General features: G+C 40.1%; 1 protein-coding gene across 7 annotated transcripts in view; it reads right to left on the bottom strand.

Annotated features, from left to right (window-relative positions):
- The window catches only part of FBXW11 (F-box and WD repeat domain containing 11), a 146,284-nt gene that overhangs the window by 9,201 nt on the left and 113,543 nt on the right, over window positions 1-23,540 (bottom strand). For all 7 annotated transcript variants that reach the window (XM_003273239.4, XM_003273238.4, XM_003273237.4 and 4 more), the window contains 5 exons: window positions 21,232-21,369; window positions 7,273-7,391; window positions 5,575-5,824; window positions 2,178-2,296; window positions 30-140 (listed from right to left, as the gene is read on the bottom strand). In XM_003273239.4, coding sequence (XP_003273287.1) covers window positions 30-140; window positions 2,178-2,296; window positions 5,575-5,824; window positions 7,273-7,391; window positions 21,232-21,369 — 737 coding nt within the window. The remainder of the gene's footprint in view (window positions 1-29; window positions 141-2,177; window positions 2,297-5,574; window positions 5,825-7,272; window positions 7,392-21,231; window positions 21,370-23,540) is intronic.

Raw genomic sequence — 23,540 nt, 5'->3', positions numbered from 1 at the left:
CAGTACATCTGAAAATCTGAAAGACATACCCATCATAGGCCCCACTGACAATCCTCTTGTTATCAAACCGGATGCATCGGACCAATTCTTCATGTCCCTCTAGGACTCTTAAACAGGCACCACATTCAATATCCCAGAGCCTTGAATGAAAAACAGACCTCTGTGAAACAATTTCCCACACGACTCACACTATCCGTAAGTTTTTTATATCTGTTCCATACAGATACAATTTTTCACTATCTTGGAACTCTTTATTTCTATCTCACTTCCAGTACACACCACACATATAAAGCTGTATGTGTACATTTATACCATCTGTGTGTTTCCAAGCACTAAGCTAGGAAGAAGACTTACTTTTTATTCTATTTCCTTTTATATGATTTGAAACTGTTTTTAATCATGCATCTGTATTACTATTTAAATAAAATCAACAAACAAGAAACTTCAATTCTATTTAATTCTTAGGCATTCTCTTGATGTCTGAGTTGATAAAAACCATGTAGACAAATGGTGTAGGAAAGACTTTTCTGGGGAGACAGGGATTGTAGGCAGTAAAGGAGAAACAGCACAGATGAGACAAGGTGGGAAAGGAGATATCACATACAGCCAGGGGGTTAAGCTTCCGCCCCAAGCACTTCTAGCACAGCGCATGCCATGAGGACCACTGAGGTTAGAACTGGCAGACCAGCGGGGGAGGTGGCTGTCTCTTGATGAGGCTTGGGGATACCCCTTCCTTGATACTATATGCTGAGTACTGGGATTGACGGTTTACAAGGTCAGAGTGGGAGACTTACTAGGTACATGCAGTGTTCTGGTGGAAATATAAACCCATTGACAACACCAAGCCTTTTTCTCTGCATATGATTTATATAACAATTCTGGAGTTAGAAATCTTTTTTCCTATTATGACTGATTTTCTACAGTATTTGCAGAAAAAAAATCATAGCTAGTTAGCATGTACAAAATAAAGTGAGCAAATTAATTCTATCATAACTTTTTCTTAGCCTCTCTACCAGTAATTCCTATGATACATCCAAAGAACATTTTATTACAGCTGCCCTTAGCAAATCTTCTTAGTACCCATGATGATAGCATCTCTAATCTGTGATCAAAGCCATTCAGTACTGCCACTATGACTCCAAAGTGGTTCCCTTCTATAAGCTGGAGAGTAATACATCTTACTATCTCGTAAAATCTTGACAATTCCAATGAGGAAGTTAAGAACTGTTTATTGATGAAACATTAAGCAATACCACAAAGCATGACGAATATAAGAGAATCAAGATTTAAGCTCTAAACTAACTTTATGGTATCTTAAAGCCTAAAGTGATAAAGCAAACTTAAATAACTTTTTTGTTATTTGCTTGCCTTAAAAAAAAGTTTTAATAATCTTAAACCCAATCTTTATTTTGACCAAACATTAGGCAATTATAAACAACAAAGTTTAGTCACTTACGTAAAGCTTATGTAAAGCTTAGTCACTTATGTAAAGCTACTAGCATGTGTTTGCTTGCCTGCCTTTAAAAAACAAAAATTTTTTTTTAATAATCTTGAATCCTATCTTTACTTTGACCAAACATTAGTCAATTTGATTATAAACCAAAGTTAAGTTTAGTCACTTATGTAATGCCACTAGAGTGTGCTGAGACAGTGGGGAAATGGCATGGGATAATTAAGTAGCTATTGAAGGGATGTTCTTAATAAGATACAAAATGTCTAAGGTTAGTCAGATTTATTAGAAAGCAGGGAGGCCGAGTGCTGGGAAGGAAAGAGGGAGGTAAATGACCTGGCAGGAATAGATGCAGTCTTGGGAGAGAAAAATAAAGTATACTCCCATGTGTTAGGTAGGGAGGTGGGAGCTCACAGGTGAGGGAAATCGGCGTGAGCTGGGCTGCAGCACCCTAGTCTGTTCTGAAGTGCTCTGGTATTAAGTGATCCCGGGTGGAGTTAAGGTTAAAAAACTTTGTGTACTGGGGGAATCTTGGAAGAACACCCAGGGCACACATGGTTTTCCCACTTGAGTATACAGAGCCAAATACATTTCTAAAAGTTACCTAAAGCTTCCTTATCTGAAACATCCCATTTACCGTGAGTTGTTTTGAGCATTAGAACTAGGAGATGAGTCAACAGTGTGGCGAAAATCAGCCTGCTCTGTCAGCACACCAACTTCTACCCACCTAATGGTATTATCTGATGATCCACTAACAACCAGCCGATCCCTGTACTGGAGACAGGCAATGCCTCGCTTGTGCCCATTGAGAGTACGAACAAATTCACAGGTGCTCGTGCTCCAGACCTGTATAACAAATTAACAATATTTTAAAGAATGAATGCAGGAAAGTCCTCCCACAATATACCTTTCTTAAAAAGACAGAGCTTCTGAGAATGACCCAAATATGTGATTATAAAATACAGAGTCCTCTAACTCAAAGTTGGGAGGCTGGGGGGCAGACTAGACAGCATAAAATTTTCTTGGCTGCTGAGTGACAACACTGGAATGAAACACGGAGGGAAGTGAAGTCTCCAGTCTTTGAGATCTTTACAAAGAGAACAACATCTCCTAGATGGTTCGGACGCTCATTTACCTGGAGGAAAGAGTTTGGGCCAGATTTTATGTTTTTACACCAGCTGACGTTTCAAACCCCGTGGAGCTAATGTAATAAAAAAGCTTCCAGCTGGGTACGGTGGCTCACACCTAATCCTAGCACTTTGGGAAGCTGAGACGGGAGAATTGCTTGAGCTCAAGAGTTCGAGACCAGCCTGGGCAACATAGTGAAACCCCATCTCTACAAAAAATAAAATTAGCTGGGCATGGCAGCATGCACCTGTGGTCCCAGCTACTCAGGGGGCTGAGGTGAAAGGATCATTTGAGCCCAGCAGGTTGAGGCTGCAGTGAGCTGCGTTTGTGCCACTGCACTCCAGCCTGGGTGACAAAGCAAGACTTTGTCTCAAAACACAAACAAAAAGTTTCACCTTTCATATCATCCTCTTTTCCAGCATATTTTCTGGAACAGCTCCATTTATTTTGACACATTACTTCTAATTGGATGTATGTAGAATAAATAATCCCCTCTTTTGTGATATCTGAAAGACTTAGATGTTCATAGACAGCTAAACATATTATTAGACAAATAAGGAGACACACAGCAACCAGAGTGCCCTGAATTATCTTACCAGCTGCAATTGTAGCTGAATGGGATAAATAGATCTCCACGTGTAAAAGAATGGCACTGGACCCCTACCTCATACCTTAAACAAAAATTTAACTCAAAATGGATCAAGGACCTACACATAAGCACTGAAACTATACAAGTCTTGATAAATTGAACATCATCAAAATTAAAATCATTTGTGCATCAAAGGACACCATCAAAAAAGTGAAAAGACAACTCACAGAAAGGGAGAAAATATTTGCAAATCGTGTATCTGATAAGGGACTTGTGTCCAGAATATATAAAGAACTTATAACTCAACAATAAAAAGACAAATTACCAATTTTTAAAGTGGGCAAAAGATTTAAATAGACATTTCTCCAGAGAAGGTACACAAATGGCCAACAAGCATACAACAACTTGTTTAGCATCATCAGTAATAAGGGAATGCAAAGCAAAGCCACAGAGTACCACTGTACACTCACTAAGGCAGATATAATAAAAGAGACAAATAATAGCAAGTGTTGGCAAGGATATGGAGAAATCCTCCATGCTGATATTATGAAACAGTTATTTTGTAATAAAGCTCAAACCCTCTCAACTTCCAGGCACTGGTCTCATACCAATTGGTGTGACTGTGGGAGTAAGTTGCCGCATATAAATCCTAGTTGTTTAGCTTCCCAGCTATCCAATGTAAAGCCTGATGCTACACACTTTGTGATTTGTGGGGCTAGTTATAAGAATGCTATCCAGTGCTGGTCATGAAAAGGAGGTTCTTCTGAGCAAGCTGAAACCCTCATATACCACTGGCAGGATTGTAAAATGGTGCAGCGCCTTTGGAAAACAGTTTGGCAGTTCCTCAAAATGCTAAACACAAGCCTGGACAACAAAGTGAGACCTGGTCTCTACAAAAAAAAGAAAAAAAAGGGCCGGGCCTGGTAGTGCCTGTACTCTCGGCTACTCCAGGAGGCTTAGGTGGGAGCCTCAGGGGTCCCTGAGTTGGGGGACTGCTTGAGCCCAGGAGGTCAAGGCTGAAGTGAACCATGACTGTGTTACTGCACTGCAGCCTGGGTGACAGAGTGAGACCCTGTCTTCAAAAGGAAAAAAAAGTTAAACACAGAGTTACCATCCTAAGAAAATTAAAAACATGAAAACTTCTACACTAATATTTGTAACAGCATCATTTGTAATAGTCAAAAAAATAGAACTAAAATGTCCATGAACTAATAAACAGATGAACAGTGAAATTTTATTCAGCCACTGGAAGCAATAAAGTACTGGCTGGGTGTGGTGGCTCATGCCTGTAATCCCAACATTTTGGGAGGCCAAGGACTGCTTGAGCCCAGGAGTCCAAGACTAGTCTGGGCAATAAAGCAAGACTCCATCTGTACTTTAAAAAAAAAAAAAAAAGACGGGACAAAGCTGATATATGCTACAAAGCACATGGATGAACCTTGAAAACATTACACTAAGTGAAAGAAGCAAGAAACAAAAGGCCACATAAGGTATTCTTCCATTTATATGAAGTGTTTAGAAGAGTCCAATCCCAAGACAGAAGGTAGATGAGTGATCACCAGGGACTGGGAAGAAACACAGACTGACTGCTAATGAGTGTGAGGGTTTTAGAGCGCGATGAAAATGTTCTGGAACTAGACAATGGTAATGTTATAAAACACTGCAAATGTACTAAAGGCCACAGAATTACACCCTTTAAAATGTTCAATCTTATGGCATGGAAACCATATCTCGGTAAAGCTGTTATAAAAGCATAAGAAAGCTAAAATTCAAAAAAGTTAGCTTGGATATTGGAATCAGGACTGCATTTACCATATCCTAGGGATCACCCTAGACTTCAACTCCTTGTTACAAGTCTGCCTCCCCCTTCACCACATGCTAAGCTTCTTGAAGGCACGGGCATGTCTTCTTCATCATCATATCCCTAGCATCTGGCCCAGAGTCCACCGCACTGCGAGTCCTCAAAATTAGGTGAATAAATTAAATATCTAAGCTCTGCCACTAACTAGCTGTGAGGATCACCAACACAATCCTTTACTCTCTGAGCCAGATGTGTAAAATGGGGCCACACCTACCTCAAGAGTGCTAGGAGTGTTAACTGAGACCATAATGTAAAGCTCCCAACACACAATACATGCTCAACACGTTAGCACTCTTCCCCTTAAAAAGGTGATCAAGAATTTCACGTCATGAAACAGAAGACTGTTCTCTCTTCTGGACCCACGGCTTTTCCTCCTACCTTGCCTACAACTCTAGAGATATACAGAGTGGGATGGCCTCAAGGGTTCATAAGCACAGAGGAGAATAAAGATCTTGCCAGGTACCAGGTTGGTATAAGCCACCTCTGCTTTCTCTCTGTTCTAAAAGGGACAGGAGCAGGTAGGGTTATGACTGCAGACATACTTACTTTGATGGTCCTGTCACCAGAGGCGGACACGATGTACTTGTCGTCAAAGTCTACTACATTGACAGCAGCCCGGTGGCCAACCAGGACACGGCGTAAAGTGATATCGGTCGCAGAAGCCATGTCCCACACAGCAATGGAGCGGTCCTTGGAACAGGTCACCATCAGTCCATTGCTGAAGCGTAAGTGCAGTACGGCCTCGTTGTGGTGGATCAATGTGTTAAGAACTTCACCCGTGTTCACATCCCACACTCTAGGAGAGAAGAGAAAAGCGTGATGCTTAATTACGGAGACAGCCAGGAAATGATTCTGGTATCTGAGCTCTGTCTGGATCTGCAATGGTTTGGATATAGTTTGTCTGACTCTACCAAATCTCATGTTGAAATTGATCCTCGATGTTGGAGGTGGGGCCTGGCAGGAGGTGTTTGGGTCATGGCGGTGGATCGCTCATGAATGGCTTGGTGCCATTCTCATAGGAGGGAGTTCACTCTTACTTCCTGAGAGAACAAGTTGTTGAAAAGAGCCTAGCACCTCCACTCTCTCTCTTGCTTCTCTCTCGCATGTGATCTGCATATGCTGGCTCCCCTTTGCCTTCTGCCATGAGTAGAAGTAGCTCGAAGCCCTCATCAGAAGCAGATGCTGGTGCCATGCTTCTTGCAGAGCCTGCAGAACCATGAGTCAAATACGCCCCTTTTCTTTATAAATTACCCAGCTTCAGGTATTCCTTTATAGCAACACAAATGGACTAAGACAGGGTCTATTCTTAATGAACCTAAGGACATGGTTAAAAGGGGCCCCTGAAAGCCATTTCTTTATTTGCTGAGAAGTGCTGAGATGGTTTCAGAAAAGGCTAATTCTGGCTCTGCCCGAGTTTAGGTATATTTAGCAGTCAGGTATTCAGGGATGGTGTTTGCAGGCTCGTGCTGATGGCAAAAGATGAGTCCTCTAGATAGTAGATTTTGTATTGAGTCTGAGATGATAGGAAGAAGGAGGCTTGTTGGCTGAAGAACTGAGAATGGTTCCAAGCTTAGTTCTTGTTGACCTCTGACAGGCCTCTGAGTCTATCATTTATCCACTGCAAACTGGGTAAGTCATGATGCCTCATCAATCACCACATCCACTTCTTTACCCAGCTGCTTTATGGACAAAGCCAGGGTCTCCCAGCTGCTTTGTACATCCAGGGATTTGGAAGCAGCATTTCCACATCACGGCTTTTCTGTAACCCTCATCTCCTAAGAGGACAAGTTCACACAGGGCAGAGGGGGAAAGACTCAGGCCTCTGAGGCTGAGATGTGACCTCTGGCAGAAGCAGGGGTACGGAAGCACTGAGTCCAGCAGAGGATACTAAGCGTGCTTCAAGCAGGGGTGGCGAAAGAGTCCAGGAGTGACTCCTGGAAGTGAGTGTCTCCTCTCTGCTCTGGACCAGTTTCCCAAAAGAAGAAAGCCAGCCTAATACTTGGTATATGCTCTTACAGGAAAGCATGTTGTTATCTCTACAATGAACAGCAATAGGAATAGAACACCCTTAAGAAAAATTAGCTTTCCTGCCTAATTTGCACAAACACGTCTACAATAAAAGTACTTTGAAATACAGCATGTAAAAATGTAAGTTTGTGTATGCCTCTCCCAGAGGAGGATGTCAATCTCAGACTTTCTCAGGGAAGGCTTATAAGTTAAGAACAATGAAGCCAGATCACTCACCTCACTGTAGAATCTGAAGAGCCGGTTACAATGACACGCTCATCATACTGCAGACAGAGGACAGAGCCTGTGTGTCCTGTTAACACTTTCAAACATTCCAGGCTGGTTTTATCCCAAATCTATTGAGACAAGATTAGCCACAAACGATGATTTATTATACTATATTTTGATGAATGTCACTGTCCCACCTTATGTTCTGATTATAAAACACACTTGGGTTACAGTAAATAAGAAACACTGAATATCAAACAGGTAAGAAATGACAACAAGGAATACAGACAATAGTGATTAACTACTAGGATAGATGTGCTATTTTGCTTAATTTGAACCCTTAGCTACTGATCTCAGTACACTTATCAACAGCCTCATAAAGGGGACTTTTTAAAAATAAAATCTGTGAAAAGAATTCGCTCACTGGCTGGGCGCTGTGGCTCATGCCTATAATCCCAACATTTTGGGAGGCCAAGACAGAAGGATCACTTGAGCCCGATGGGCAACATAGCAAGCCAATCTCCATGCGCGAGTGTGTGTGTTTTAATTAGCCAGGTATGGTGGTGTGTGTGCCTCTGTGCGTGTGTGTATGTGTGTGTGTGTGTGTGGTGTGTTTTTAATTAGCCAGGTATGGTGGTGTGTGTGCCTGTAGCCCCAGCTACTCAGGAGACTGGGGTGACAGAATTGCTTGAGCCCAGAAGGCAAGGCCATAATTACAACACTGTACTCCAGCCTGGGCAACAAAGCAGGACTCTGCTTTGTCATTTTATTTTTATGTTTCATAAAAATAATAAATTCATAAAAAAGAACTGGCTCACTCTCTGGAAAGCAACATGACAATGTCTATTAAGATGTTTTACAAATGCATACCCCTATGTTTACAAAAACAAAAAGTGGAAAATGAAATGTCCAGCATTTCATAAAAGTCTCAAAGTAAACTATGAAGGGTTTAATGAGAAAATATCATGCTTTATTATAAAGTTAAGCATTTTTAAAAATCAGAACAAAAATGATCTATAAAGTGACACAATGACTATGTATATTTTAGAAATGGAAGAAAGGATTAAAGGAGGCAAAATGTTGTGAACAGTTGTTTTCACACTCTGAGTGTTCCTTTTCTCGCTTCTTTTACTGCCTCCATAGGCTTGTCTTTTCTAGAATGTCACAGAGTTGGAATCATACAGTACGTAGCCTTTTTAGATTGGCTTCTTTCACACAGTAACACACACTTAAGGTTCCTCCCTGTCTTTTCATGGCTTCACATACATTCCTTTTTAGTGCTGAAAATTATCCCACTGTCTAGATGTACTACAGTTTATTTATCCATTCACCGACTGAAGGACACCTTGGTTGCTTCCAAGTTTGGGCAATTATGGGTAAAGCTGCCATAAACATCTGGGTGCAGGTTTTTGTGCAGACGTTAAGTTTTCGATTCTGTTGTGTAAATACTAACTGGTATATATGGTAAAAGTATGTTCAGTTTTGTAAGAACTGCCAAACTGCCTTCTGAAGTGGCTGTACCATTTTCTATTTCCACCAGCAATGAATGAAAGTTCCTGTTCCTAATGAGAACTCATGGACACAGGAAGGGGAACATCACACTCCGGGGACTGTTGTGGGGTGGGGGGAGGGGGGAGGGACAGCATTAGGAGATACACCTAATGCTAAATGACGAGTTAATGGGTGCAGCAAAACAACATGGCACATGGATACATATGTAACAAACCTGCACATTGTGCACATGTACCCTAAAACCTAAAGTATAATAATAAAAAAAAAATTTAAAAAAATTAAAAAATAAAAAAAAAGTTCCTGTTCCTATTGCTCCACATTCTCACCAGCGTTGGGTGTTGTCAGTGTTCTGGATTTTGGCCATGCTAACAGGTGTGTAGTAGTGTCTCACTGTTATAATTCACATTTCTCTGATGACTTACAACGTGTAACATATTTTCACATACTTATAATATGCCATCTGTATATCCTTCTTTGGTGAGATGTCTGTTAAGGTCTATGCCTTATTTTTAAAAATCAGGTTAAGCTAATTGTTTATTTTCTTACTGTTGAGATTCAAGAGTTCTTTGTATGTCTTTTGCGTACATTTTCTCTAGTCTGTGGCTTGTTTTTTCATTCTCTAGACAATGTCTCTCATAGAGCAGAAATTTTTAATTTTAACAAAGTCCAGCTTATTAATTCTTTCTTTCATGGGTCATGCCTTTGGTATTATATCTAAAAAGTCATCAACAAATTCAAGATCATCTAGATTCTCTCCTATGTTATATTCTACAAATTTTATGATTTTGTGTTTTACAATCAGGTCTTTAATCCATTTTTAGTTAATTTTTGTGAAGTATATAGGATCTATGTCTAGATTGTTTAAGGGTAAGGGAGGCAATATGGTGTCTAATTACTTCTGCCCCATTTGTTGAAGACACAATCTTTTCGCTACTGTATTGTCTTTGCTCCTTTGTAAAAGATCAGCTGATTATATTTATGAAGGTACGTATTTCTGGGCTCTCTATTCTGTTCCATGGATCTAGCTGTCCATTCTGTTGCCAATACCACACCATTCTGATTACTGCAGTTTTACAGTAATTCTTGAAGTAGGGTAGTGTTAGTCCTCTGTCTTTATTCTACTTCAGTATCATGCTGGTTTTTGCTTCTCCATATAAACATTACAGTCAGCTGGTAGAGATCCACAAAATCACTTGCTGGGATTTTGATTGCGACTGCATTGAACCTACAGACCAATTTGGGAAGAAATGACTGACATCCTCACAACAGTCTTCCTACCCATGAGCATGAAATATCTCTCCCCATTTATTTAGTTATTTGATTTCTTTAATCAGTTTTATAGTTTTCTTCACATAGATCTTATAAATATTTTGTTTGATTTATACCTAAGTATTTCATTGGGGGGGTGCTAATATAAATGTTATTGTGTTTTTTGAGATGGAGTCTCACTCTGTCACCCAAGCTGGAGTGCAACAGCGCGATCTCGGCTCACTGCAACCTCCGCCTCCCAGGTTCAAGCAATTGTCCTGCCTCAGCCTCCCGAGTAGCAGGACTACAGGCACCCAACACCACGCCCGGCTAATTTTTGTATTTTTAGTAGAGATGGAGTTTCATCATGTTGGCCAGGCTGGTCACAAACTCCTGACTTCAGATGATCCACTCACCTCGGCCTGCCTAAAGTGCTGGGATTACAGGTGTGAGCCACCATGCCCAGCCATGTTATTGTGTTTTTAATTTCACATTCCACTTGTTCATTGCTGGTATATGGGTAAGCAACTGACTTATGTATATTAACCTTGTATCCGGCAAACTTGCTATAATCATTTATTAGTTCTAGGAGGTTTTTTTTGTTGATGCTTTCATTTTTTTCTACAATCATGTTATCTACAAGCAAAGACAGTTTTAATTCCTCCTTCTCAATTTGTATACCTTGTCTTACTGTGTTATCTAGGAGTTCTAATACAATGTTGAAACATAGTGGTGAGTGGGGACATCTTTGTCTTATTCCTGACCTTAGTGGGAAAGTTTCACATTTCTCAGCACTGTGTATGATGTTAGCTATAGGCTTTTTGTAGCTACTCTTTATCAAGTTAAGGAAGTTCCCCTCTATTCATAGTTTACTAAGAATTTTTATCATGAAAGAGTGTTCAATTTTGTCAAATGCCTTTTCTGCATCTATTGACATGATTTTCTTCTTTGGCTTACTGATACGATGGATTACATTAATTGATTTTTGAAGGTTAAACATGAAGATATTGGTCTGTGGTTCTCTTTGAATGTCTTCATCTAGTTTAGTACTAAGGTAATGATGGCCTCATAGAATGAGTGATGAAGTATTCTCTCTTTTTCTATCTTCTGGAAGAGACTGTAGAGAACTGGTGTAATTTCTTACTTACATGTTTGACAGAATTCACCAGTAACCCATCTGGGCCTGGTGCTGTTTTGGAAGGTAATTAATTATTGACTCAATTTCTTCAACAGATAAAGGCCTATTCAGATTACCTATTTGTTTTCATGTCAATTTTGGAAGACTGTGTCTTTCAGGGAATTAATTCATTTCACATAAATTATCAAATTTGTAGACACGGAGTTGTTCATATTATTTTATTATTCATTTAATGCTCATGAGAGCTATAGTGATGTCTCCTCTTTCATTTCAATGTTAGGAATCTGAGTCCTTTTTTTTCTACGTTAGCATAGCTAGGGGCTTATCAATTTTACTCATCTTTTCAAAGACAAATCTTTTGGTTTCCTTACTTATTTCTATTGATTTCCTGTTATCAATTTCATTGATCTCTGCCCTAATTTTCATTAACTCTTTTATTCTGCTTACTACGGATTTAAACTGTTCTTTTTCTAGTTTCCTAAGATGGAAGCTTAGATGACTGATTTTTAGTCTTTCTTCTTTTCTAATATATGCACTCAATACTATAAAATTCTAAGCTTTCACTGTATCCCACAGATTTTGATAACTTGGGCTTTCATTTTCATTTAGTTACACCCACCCACACACGCACACATGTGCGCACACACACAGGGAAGGAGCAGGGAAAGAAAGTCTCACACTGTCACTCAGGCTGAAATACAGTGACACAATCACAGCTTACTGCAGCCTTTGACCTCCCAGGCTCAGGTGGTCCTCCCACCTCAGCCTCTTGCGTAGCTGGGACTACAGATGCATGCCACAATGCCCAGCTAATGTTTTTTAATTTTTTTGTAGAGACAGGGTCTCCCTATGTTACCCAGGCTTGTCTCAAACTTCTGGGCTCAAGCCATCCTCCCACCTCAGCCTCCCAAAGTGTAGGGATTACAGACGTGAACCACTGTGCCCAGCCCCAAAGTATTTTTAAAATTTCTCTTGAGATTTCTTCTTCGATCCATGTGCTATTCAGAATTATGTTATTTAATCTTAAAGTATTTAGGAACTTTTCCAGCTTCTTTTTGTTACTGATTTATACTTTATATCCACTGTGGTATGACTGGACATTGTATTAATTTCTAGCCTTTCTTTTTTTATTGATTTTTTTTATTTATTTTTCCATAAGCTATTGTACAGGTGGTATTTGGTTACCTAAGTTCTTTAGTGGTGATTTGTGAGATTCTGGTGCACTCATCACCCAAGCAGTATATACTGCACCATATTTGTAGTCTTCTATCTCTCGCCCCCCTCCCACTCGTCCCAAGTCCCCAAAGTCCAATGCATCATTCTTATGCCTTTGTGTCCTCATAGCTTAGCTCCCACATAACAGTGAGAACATACGATGTTTGGTTTTCCATTCCTGAGTTACTTCACTTAGAAGAACAGTCTCCAATCTCATCCAATTCACCGCAAATGCTGTTAATTCATTCCTTTATATGGCTGCATAGTATTCCATCATATATGTATCAGTCACAGTTTCTTTATCCACGCATCGAGTGATGGGCATTTGGGTTGGTTCCACAATTTTGCAATTGTGAATTGTGCTGCTATAAACATGCATGTGCCAGTGTCTTTTTAAAATAATAACTTCTTTTCCTCTGGGTAGATACCCAGTAGTGGGATGGCTGGATCAAATGGTAGTTCTACTTTTAGTTCTTCAAGAAATCTCCCCACCTCACAACAGGCCCCAGTGTGGGAAGTGGGGAGGGATAGCATTAAGAGATATACCTAACGTTAAATGACGAGTTAATGGGTGCAGCACACCAACATGGCACATGTATACATATGTAACAAACCTGCACGTTGTGCACATGTACCCTAAAACTTAAAGTATAAAAAAAAAAGAAAAGAAAAGAAAAAAGAAATCTCCACACTGTTTTCCATAGCGGCTGTACTAGTTTACATTCCCACCAGCAGTGTAGAAGTGTTCCCTGTTCACCATATCCATGCCAGCATCTACTGTTTTTTGATTTTTTTATTATGGCCATTCTTGCAGGAGGTGGTATCACATTGTGGTTTTGATTTGCATTTCTCTGATCATTTTTTCATATGTTTGTTGGGCATTTTTTCCTGTGTTGAGCGTTTTTTCATATGTGTGTTGACTATTTTGTGTATCTTCTTTTGAGAATTGTCTATTCATGTCCTTAGCCCACTTTTTGATGGGATTGGTTTTTTCTTGTTGATTTGTTTGAGTTCATTGTGTTTGTTTTTTTCTTGTTGATCTGTTTGAGTTCATTGTAGATTCTGGATATTAGTCCTTTGTCAGATGTATAGACTGTGAAGATTTTCTCCCACTCTGTGGGCTGTTTACTCTGCTAATTGTTCCTTGTGCTGTGCAAAAGCTCTTTAGTTTAATTAGGTCCCAGCTATTTATCTTTGTTTTTGTTGTATTTGCTTTTGGTTCTTGGTTATGAAATCCTTGCCTAAGCCAATGTCTAGAAGGGTTTTTCCAATGTTATCTCCTAGAATTTTTATAGTTTCAGGTCTTAGGTTTGAAGTCCTTAATCCATATTGAGCTGATTTTTGTATAAGGTGAGAGATGAGGATCCAGTTTCATTCTCCTGTATGTGGCTTGCCAATTATCCCAGTACCATTTGTAGAAAAGGGTGTCCTTTCCCCACTGTTATATTTTTGTTTGCTTTATCAACGATCAGTTGGCTGTAAGTATTTGGGTTTATTTCTGGGTTCTCTATTCTGTTCCATTGGTCTATATCCCTATTTTTGTACCAGTACCATGCTGTTTTGGTGACTACAGCACTATAGTACAGTTTGAAATCAGGTAGTGTGATGCCTCCAGATTTATTCTTTTTGCTTAGTCTTGCTTTGGCTACATGGGCTCTTTTTTGGTTCCACGTGAATTTTAGAATTGTTTTATCTAATTCTGTGAAGAATGAGAAAGGAATGGTTATGTCCTTTCCTGGTTTTGGTATTAGGTGGTATTTTGATGGGGATTGCATTGAATTTGTAGATTGCTTTTGGCAGTATGGTCATTTTCACAATATTGATTCTACCCATCCATGAGCATGGGATGTGTTTCCATTTGTTCGTGTCATCTACGATTTCTTTCAGCAGTGTTTTGTAGTTTTCCTTGTAGAGGTCTTTTGACTCCTTGATTAGGTATATTCCTAAGTATGTTTTTTTTTTGCAGCTATTGTAAAGGAGGTTGAGTTCTTGATGTGATTCTCCTCTTGGTCACCGTTGGTTTATAGAAGAGCTACTGATTTGTGTACATTAATCAAAAGGAAATGCTATAAACAGGCCTTCAAGAAGGGAAGCGTTCTATAGTTCCATGACTAGGTCTGAGTCTTTTAGTGAGCCTATACCTCTAGACTTCACCAGTACTTCTCAGTTCTCCCTCACCCCTTTACCCTCACCCTCACCAAATGGATGAGGGGGCTGGAGTTGTGTATTTCCCTTCCCCAGGTCAGTCAGGTTCTATAAAATCTCAGCACTTTAGGCTCTTTAAGCAGCTTCTACTGAAGGTAGACCTTATCAAGAAGTACAGAATAACCTAGTATAGTTAAAAAAGTTTCGGCCAGGCGCGGTGGCTCAAGCCTGTAATCCCAGCACTTTGGGAGGCCGAGGTGGGCGGATCATGAGGTCAGGAGATTGAGACCATCCTGGCTAACATGGTGAAACCCTGTCTCTATTAAAAATACAAAAAAAATTAGCTGGGCATGGTAGCGGGCGCCTGTAGTCCCAGCTACTTGGGAGGCTGAGGCAGGAGAATGGTGTGAACCCAGGAGGCGGAGCTTGCAGTGAGCCAAGATCACACCACTGCACTCCAGCCTGGGCGAGAGCGAGACTCCACCTCAAAAAAAAAAAAAAAAAAAAAAAAAGTTTCTTTTTTTTGTGCTGGAAACACAAGGAGATTTTTCTGGGATAATCACTGAGAGAATCTGGTAGAGCTCTTGGAGGTAAAACTCACAAAAGTGTGGTGGGGAGCCCTGATGACTGGGTCCTCCTCAGTTTATATTTCTCAGACTTGTCCCACACTGAGCCTCCAGCAATTTTTCAATTACAGTTCGGGTTACCCTACCCAGGCACTGATTCTCCCGGATGTTTCTGCTCCGGTGAGTTATGATTCTCTGTATTTGCCTGTCTCTCCAATTTGTGGGGCAGCAGCTTCTCCTGTGACCTCACTTCTCTTATGAATCTAAGTAGAATGGTTGATTTTTCAGTTTGTTCAGATTTTTACTTGTTGTCAGGACAAGTAGCAACTTCTTACATACCAAACCCACTCCCTTCTTTTAATCTTTCCAGTGTTTCCAAGTTATCAATATTATTGATATTTAATGGGAGATGAGAATGTTTTCAAAGATTGAACTATTAAAAATAGACTCTGTGCACCTATTTCTTGACATGTACAATAATACTATCATAATTTTCAGTGACTCTACAGTTTATAGCAAGTGAACAAGATTTTATAAATGATGTAGACAAATATAATATCTACAATAGCAAAGCTTGCTTTTAACTTCCGACCTAATGGAACCTGAGTTATTTTTGAAGTGATTAGTGATCAAGGACTGGTGCAGAATAGGGCAAAAAAAAGGTTTCCAACCATTGGTCTAGATAATCTCTTCAAAGCGTACTTCTGCTCTACTATTCTATGTCTTATTAAGTCAAATGGATGTGCCACAATTAAGAGAATTCTTTAGAAAACACATCTAGTGTAAATGAATTCCAAGCCCACAGCCAGACTATGCTTTGACAAAGTTGTTATAAACCGTTCTTAACTATTCCTCAAAGAAAAACTACCAGTATTACTGCGGCACTATTCACAATAGCAAAGACTTGGAACCAACCCAAATGTCCAACAATGATAGACTGGATTAAGAAAATGGAATACTATGCAGCCATAAAAAAACGATGAGTTCATGTACTTGCAGGGACACGGATGAAGCTGGAAACCACCATTCTCAGCAAACTATCGCAAGGACAAAAAACCAAACACCTCATGTTCTCACTCATAGGTGGGAATTGAACAATGAGAACACATGGACACAGGAAGGGGAACATCACACACCGGGGCCTGTTGTGAGGTGGGGGGAGGGGGGAAGGATAGCATTAGGAGATATACCTAATGTTAAATGAAGAGTTAATGGGTGCAGCACACCAACATGGCACATGTATACATATGTAACAAACCTGCACGTTGTGCACATGTACCCTAAAACTTAAAGTATAATAAAAAATAAATAAAATGATAAATTGATAGAAAAAAAGAAAAATTACCAGTATTAAATAGTAGCATATGTCACACTTTCTAGAGTATACTGGTAGCCACAGGCTAGGGCTATCAAGTATACATAAAAATAGAGTTCTGTGGGCCAGGAGCAGTGGCTTACACCTGTAATCTCAGCACTTTGGTAGGCCAAGGCAGGAGGATCACTCGAGGTCAAGAGTTTGAGACCAGCCTGGCCAGCATAGCAAAACCTCATCTCTACTAAAAACACAAAAAATTAGCCAGGCCTGGTGGCGGGCACCTGTAGTCCCAGCTACTCAGGAGGCTGAGGGAGGAGAATCGCTCACTTGAACCCAGGAGGTGGAGGTTGCAGTGAGCCGAAATCATGCCACTGCACTCCAGCCAGGGCGACAGAGCGACACTCTGTCTCAAAAAACAAGAAAAAAAAATATTAAAAATAGAGTCCCATGGTCAAATAAGTTTTGGAACTTGGGAAACACTGGGTGTCTGTCTCTATTGTAGGCATTCTCAGAGCCTTTATATGCTACTGTATCCTGTGAATTTCTAAGCTGGAGACACAGCATGCAGTTATCTAAACTTCTTTGGAGGGCATTATTCTCTGCCTAGAATGCCTGCTAACATCCTCTAGATTCACATCCACAGAATATCTTTTGGCAAACACTGCCATACATATAGGAAACCAACAGAACAGTTTCTTATATTCTATAATTCAGACTGCATTTGACCTAGGTAGCTGAATTACTAAAATTCCACTATTTCACTTTTTAAAAAACAAACAAAAAATTAAAATTAAAAAAAAAAAAAAGCAGAAAAGCTTTATTTCACCCAAAGTAGAAGAGTAACAGAAAACAGGGCCAAGATGGAGAAAGCCCACTACAATCTACCTCTCCAGTTGATTATAACTATAAACTCCTGATAAAAACTAGTTAAGAACTCTGAAAAGTAAGGGGAAAGAGGGGGCAACAGGCAGATGTGGCAAGGGGTCAAAATGTGAAGAAACAATCTGCAAGGCGGTGAATTTGCCATTATTTTTGTTTGTTGTTTTCTGTTTTCTTTCTTTTTTTTAATTTTTTATTGAGACAGAGTCTTGCTCTGAATTGCAGTGGTGTGATCCCGGCTCACTGCAACCTCTGCCTCCTGGGTTCAAGCAATTCTCATGCCTCAGCCTCCTGAGTAGCTGCGATTACAGGTGCCCACCACCACGCCCAGCTAATTTTTTGTATTTTTAGTAGAGACGGGGTTTCACCATGTTGGCCAGGCTGGTCTTGAACTCCTGGCCTCAAGTGATTCACCCGCCTCGGCCCCACAAAGTGCTGGGATGACAGGCATGAGCCACCACACCCGGCTTTTTCTCCTTTCTTCCTATTGTGGCTTTTGCTCAAAGGCAGGCCCTGACCAGGAAGCTATACAGTGAAATAGCAATACATGCAGCTAAAATTCTGAAAGAAATCCCTCTTTCTAGCCAGAGGGGCTGGAAAAAAAGAGATCCCTGGCGGTTTCTTTTCTCTCTTTTCTCACAGGGCTCATGGCTCCAGTCATGAAGACACACTGCAGAACAATGGAAAAGACAAAAAAATTCCAAGAGTGACCCAATTTTTCTGGCCAGAGGAAAAGGAAAAAAGTGTCCTTATGGGCTGAAGAGACTTAGGGAAATCCAAGAGGAAAGAACTGGAAATAAAAGAACCCAAACAACACATGACTTGGGCTTACCCTTGAGCTGTATATGCGCAGAACAGACTGAACCCTCACAGCAAAGGCTGTCTCAATGAGCTGTTATTTAAAGCACTGCTGAAGCCTCAGATTAACCTCTAAGTGGTGAAAGCCCATGACAGACCCAAAGTGGCATATGGCAAAGGCTCTCAACAGTGGAAAAGAGATTAGAGCCATTCCCAACCTCTCTGATGATGTCAAGACAGAACTTGTGTTCTGAACCCAACTAAGTTGACTAGCTGCTTAAAAACACACTTACCCAAAAACATTGTCCAGAGGATTATAACAGGACCCACAGTCTTTACAACATAATATCCACAATGCCCAAAATACTAGTTTAAATTACCTGGCATACAAAAATCAAGAAAGATGAACAATCTCAGGGGACTGGACAACCAACAGATGTCAAGCTGGAGGTTACCCAGATGCTGACATGGTTAAAGACGTTAAGCAGCTACTCTAACTATACTCCACAGGATAAAGATAAACGTGCTTGACGTAAATGAAAAAGAGAATTCGCAGCAGAGAAATAGAAACTGTAAAATATCATATATGAAATTAAAAACTCACTTGATGGGGTGGGGGGTAACAGGAGAATAGAGATGAAGAGATGAAAAATTCAGTCAACTTGAAGATAGGCCAATAGAAATTATCCAGAAACGGAAGGAACAAAGATTGAAAACAATGTGGAACAATATCAAAAGATCTAGTATTTATGTGATTAGAGTCTCAGAAGGAAAGGAGAAATTGGTACAGAAAAAAATATCTGAAAAAATAATGGTTGAAGACTTCTGAAATGTAACGAATGAAAGACGTAAATTCACAGATTCAAGAAGCTCAGAGAAAGCCTTCTTGGATATAATGTCAAAAGCATGATCCATAAAAGAAAAAACTGGTAAGTTGGACTTCATCAAAATTAAAATCTTCTGTCAAGTACAGTGGCTCACGCCTATAATCTCAGCACTTTGGGAGGCCAAGGTGGGCAGATGACCTGAGGCCAGGAGTTCAAGACCAGCCTGGTCAACATGGTGAAACCCCGTCTCTACTAAAAATACAAAAATTAGCTGGGCATGGTGGCGCACACCTGTAGTCCCAGCTATTTGGGAGGCTAAGGCACAAGCATTGCTTGAACCTAGGAGGTGGAGGCTGCAGTGAGCCGAGATCATGCCACTGCACTCCAGCCTTGGTGACAAAGTGAGACTCCATCTCAAACAAACAAACAAAATTTAAAATCTTTTGCCCCGTTAAAGAGATCATTAAGAAAATGAAAAGACAGCCAGGCGTAGTGGCTCACGCCTGTAATCCTGGCACTTTGGGAGGCCAGGGCAGGTGGATCACCTGAAGTCGGGAGTTTGAGACCAGCCTGACCAACATGGAGAAACTCTATCTCTAGTAAAAATACAAAAAAGTAGCTGGGCATGGCGGCTCATGCCTATAATCCCAGCTACTCGGAAGGCTGAGGCAGGATAATCGCTCAAACCCGGGAGGCTGAGGTTGCAGTGAGCCGAGATCGTGCCATTGCACTCTAGCTCGGGCAAGGGCAAAATTCTGTCTCAAAAAAAAATTTTTTTTTTTTAATGAAAAGACAACTCACTAATTGGGAAAAATATACGCAAAACATATCTAGCAAAGGACTTGTATCTAGACTACATAAAGAACTCTAAAAACTCAGTAATAAAAAAACAAAGAACCCATTTTAAAAATGGGTAAAAGATCTGAAAAGAAACTTCACCAGAGAATATAGAGATGGCAGGTAAGCACATAAAAAGATGCTCACTATCGTCACTGGGGAAATGTGAATTTAAAGAAAATGAGGTATGTTCACATACCTATTAGAATGGCTAATATCAAAAAAACTGAGATGATCAAGGGCTGACAAGGATACAGAACAAAAGCAACTCTCAGGCCAGGCATGGTGGCTGCTCACGCCCGTAATCCCAGCACTTTGGGGCAGGCACATTACTTGAGGTCAGGAGCTCAAGACCAGCCTGGGCAACACGGCAAAACACCTCTACTAAAAACAAAAAAAATTAGCTGGCCGTGGTGCCACATGCCTGTAGTCCCAGCTACTCAAGAGGCTGAGGTAGGAAGGCAGGAGAATTGCTTGAACCCAGGAGGCAGGTGACAGACAGAGACTCCATCTCAAAAAAAAAAACAACTCTCATCACTGTTGATGGGAATGTGAAATGGTACAGGCACTTTGGAGAACAGCTGGGCAGTTTCTTAGCAGGTGAAACGTACACTTACCATATGAGCCAGCAACCCCACTCCTGAATTTTCACCCAATGAACTAAAAATTTATGTTCCCCAAAAAACCTACAGGTATATAATTATGGTAGCTTTATTCATAATTGTGAGAAACTGGAAACAACACAAACATCCTTCAACAGGTGAATGGGTAAGGAGAGGAAAGAGGCAGAAAAGCCCAGGATAAGAAACAGGCAGGACAAGGGAATTGGGGGAATGAGACAGCTGCTCCATATCTTGATTTTTGTAACAGTTACACACATCTGTGTGTTTATCAAAACTCACAGAATTATACAACAGAAGAGCAAACTTCCCTGTTTGTAAGTTATAATGTTTTTTACAAAGTTCAAAAAACTCAATGTTTTCTTAAATATGAGGACATAAGATACAATGTAAAATAAAATCAGATCAGATCAGCCATCAAACAGATTAAACATGAAGAAATAATCCAGTTTATCTACTACTGAAAAGTTAATGAAAACAATATAAGTTGCTCTATCATTCTATGGTATTATTATTTGAGTCCTTCTCAGAAACCATAAAAGGTAACGGCTTTGGTTTATAAACTACCAATACCAGCTGGCAAAGTAATCAAGAGCCCTGTGATACTGCGATATTTTCTATTTACACCTAATACAGAATATAGAATGTGAATGTGCTTAGAGAAGGATAAGAAGTGAGACAATCCAGGGTCTTGTATTAGTTACAAGGAAATGCTCTGGCTCTAGTTCTTTAGAACTACACTGAGAGCTGCCAAGATTGAGTGGAAGAGATAAAAACCAATCTAGAGTAAACGGAAAGATTGTCACATCTAGTGTCTAACACATAGCCACGATTCTAAAAATAATACATAAAAAATTCAGTCATTCACCTTAATAGAATTATCTCGTAGGCCACTGATAATTTTTTCATCATCGTACTGTAAACAGTAGACACCTTTACTATTTTCAGAGCGGCACTGAATCCTCTGCAAGTTGTGTCGTCCACACCGCCAGTTAGATTCTATAGTCTAGGGGAAAAAGGAGGTAAGAGATGAGTTTTTGTGAATCAACTTATTCTATTAGGTTTCAGACTTTGGCGTTGCTTCCAGAAACAGCATACCACTGATACCCCAATCTTGGTGTGCATAACTGCTGGTGGATAGGATCATGCTCTTTTCCAAGTAAGACATTAACTCAACAATGTTTTTTCTTAAACTTTGCCTGCCCATTTGGCAACTGTCATAGGATTTCCAATGAGTTTTGGACTGGGCTTGAAAAAACTGGCCTAGACAGAATTCAGTATGTTTAAAGAATGCCATTTGCACCCAAAACATGCAAATAAATAGTAACTCATTGGGTCGCTCCCTAATGCCAAATTAAAAAACCATCATTAAGCATATATTGACAATCTACATATTCAAACAAAGCATTGTCTTGATCACTGAGGAAAGATATTGAGCAACTACTATAAGCCAACTACATAGAAGAATTTTATTATCATTTTTAACCTTCCTAATGTTTCTGTAGAGTAAAAATGGTACATTTTAGCCCTGGATTCTTGTTCCTCTTATCATTCATGCAACATTTGCTGAGATGTTAATATATTCCATGTACTGTGCTAGGCACTGAGGATAAAAAGATCAACAGGAGACATACTGCATTCAGGGAGGCACCACTCCAATATCTAGGCCCATGGTGTCTGGATCTAGAGAGACACTAAACTAAGTTTATTTGGTTAAATGATCCATACAATAACCTTGGAAGGAAGGACTTATTATTTCCTTTTTACAAACAAGAAAACAGATTTTAATTTGCCTGCAGCCACAAATCAGTAATTGGATCAGCTGGAAATCACACTCGGTTCTTTCTGACTCCAAACCCATGCTTTTGCTACTAACATATTCAATGCCTACAAAGCAGGATGGGCCTGCCTCTTGAGGCAGTGCACACAGAACGTAAGAAGATCAGTAACAATTCCAAAAGTGCCAAATGAGTGATAAAAATGCTAAGTGCTGCAGGACTTAAGGGAGATAATGAGCTCTATAGCCTGAGACACTGGGACAAGTTTAGTGAAGAAGTAGGTCATACCCAGAGCACCAGAAGACCTAACCTCTGGTAGCAGATATAAGTGATTTTTTAAGGCTCAAAAGATACAATGTCTCTACTAAGAGTAACTAAAGTCTGAATTCCTGATCCTTGAAATTAGGGGACAACAGGGATTTCAATAACCTGTTACACTTCAGTTCAGGATATAGTTTCTGAGTAGCTAATTATTTCTGTACAGCTAAAAGCCTAATTATTTGCTTTGTTGAAGAAAGGAGTACTTAATTACTGGCTCTGCTGACATCTAACTAACTGTATTTCTTCTTATTTTGAAGATACTATCCTTCTGTGCACTCTAAAATGTTAAAATTTACTGAAAGCTATGTGCCAGGCACTATGCTTTCCTAACACTATACCACTCACTTTATATGTTTTGTAGCTAATTTAATCATAACTCTGAAGCAGGAATCATTGTTCGCATTTTATAGAAAAGGAAATGGAGGGCTGGAGATATCGATACACGTATACTTAAAAAGCGATTATTTCCATCATTTGTGGCCCCAGTGCTCAGCAAGAGTCCTGGAAATACGGTATCTTCCCTCAAGGAGCTCCCATACGCATCCGTGAGGGCAGGACGGCATATTTCCAATGCTCAGGAGATGCAAGGAGGTGCCATGGAGATGCCAGGAGAGGAGAAATACTCATTTGTCCATCTGCCACCAAATCAGAACTTCCTAGCCTGGGCCATCATCTCTAGTGACTTGGTAAAATACTAGACATAAAAAAAGCACACTTCAAAGCCAAAAAAAAAAAAAAAAAAACCTAACCCAACCATCTCTGCTACCTCTATCAAAGTAGACAACAGATCTGTCCGGATAAGCAACTTTTCAAAAAAAGGTCCAGAATACAGGCATTTCTTAAGCAGAACTCAACGCATGGAATCATTTAGAGAAACAATGTATTTTTAGATAGTGACTGTGCCATCTCAGCATGCTAAGCACTCCAGGAAAATGCTGATTTAGTAGGCAGATGTACTGGTAACAAGTCTAATTTGTGGCCAGTGACTCTTGGCAGTAGTTACCAGTGTTCACGTTAGACCCTCTGGGGGCCCACAGAGTTGCTACAGAATGTATGACTTCATATGAACCCAAAGTAT

This window comes from Nomascus leucogenys, chromosome 2 (genome assembly GCF_006542625.1).
Source record: "Nomascus leucogenys isolate Asia chromosome 2, Asia_NLE_v1, whole genome shotgun sequence".
Lineage (NCBI taxonomy): Eukaryota > Metazoa > Chordata > Mammalia > Primates > Hylobatidae > Nomascus > Nomascus leucogenys.
Note: the sequence above shows the minus strand (reverse complement) of the source record. Positions and strands in the feature narration are given on the sequence as shown.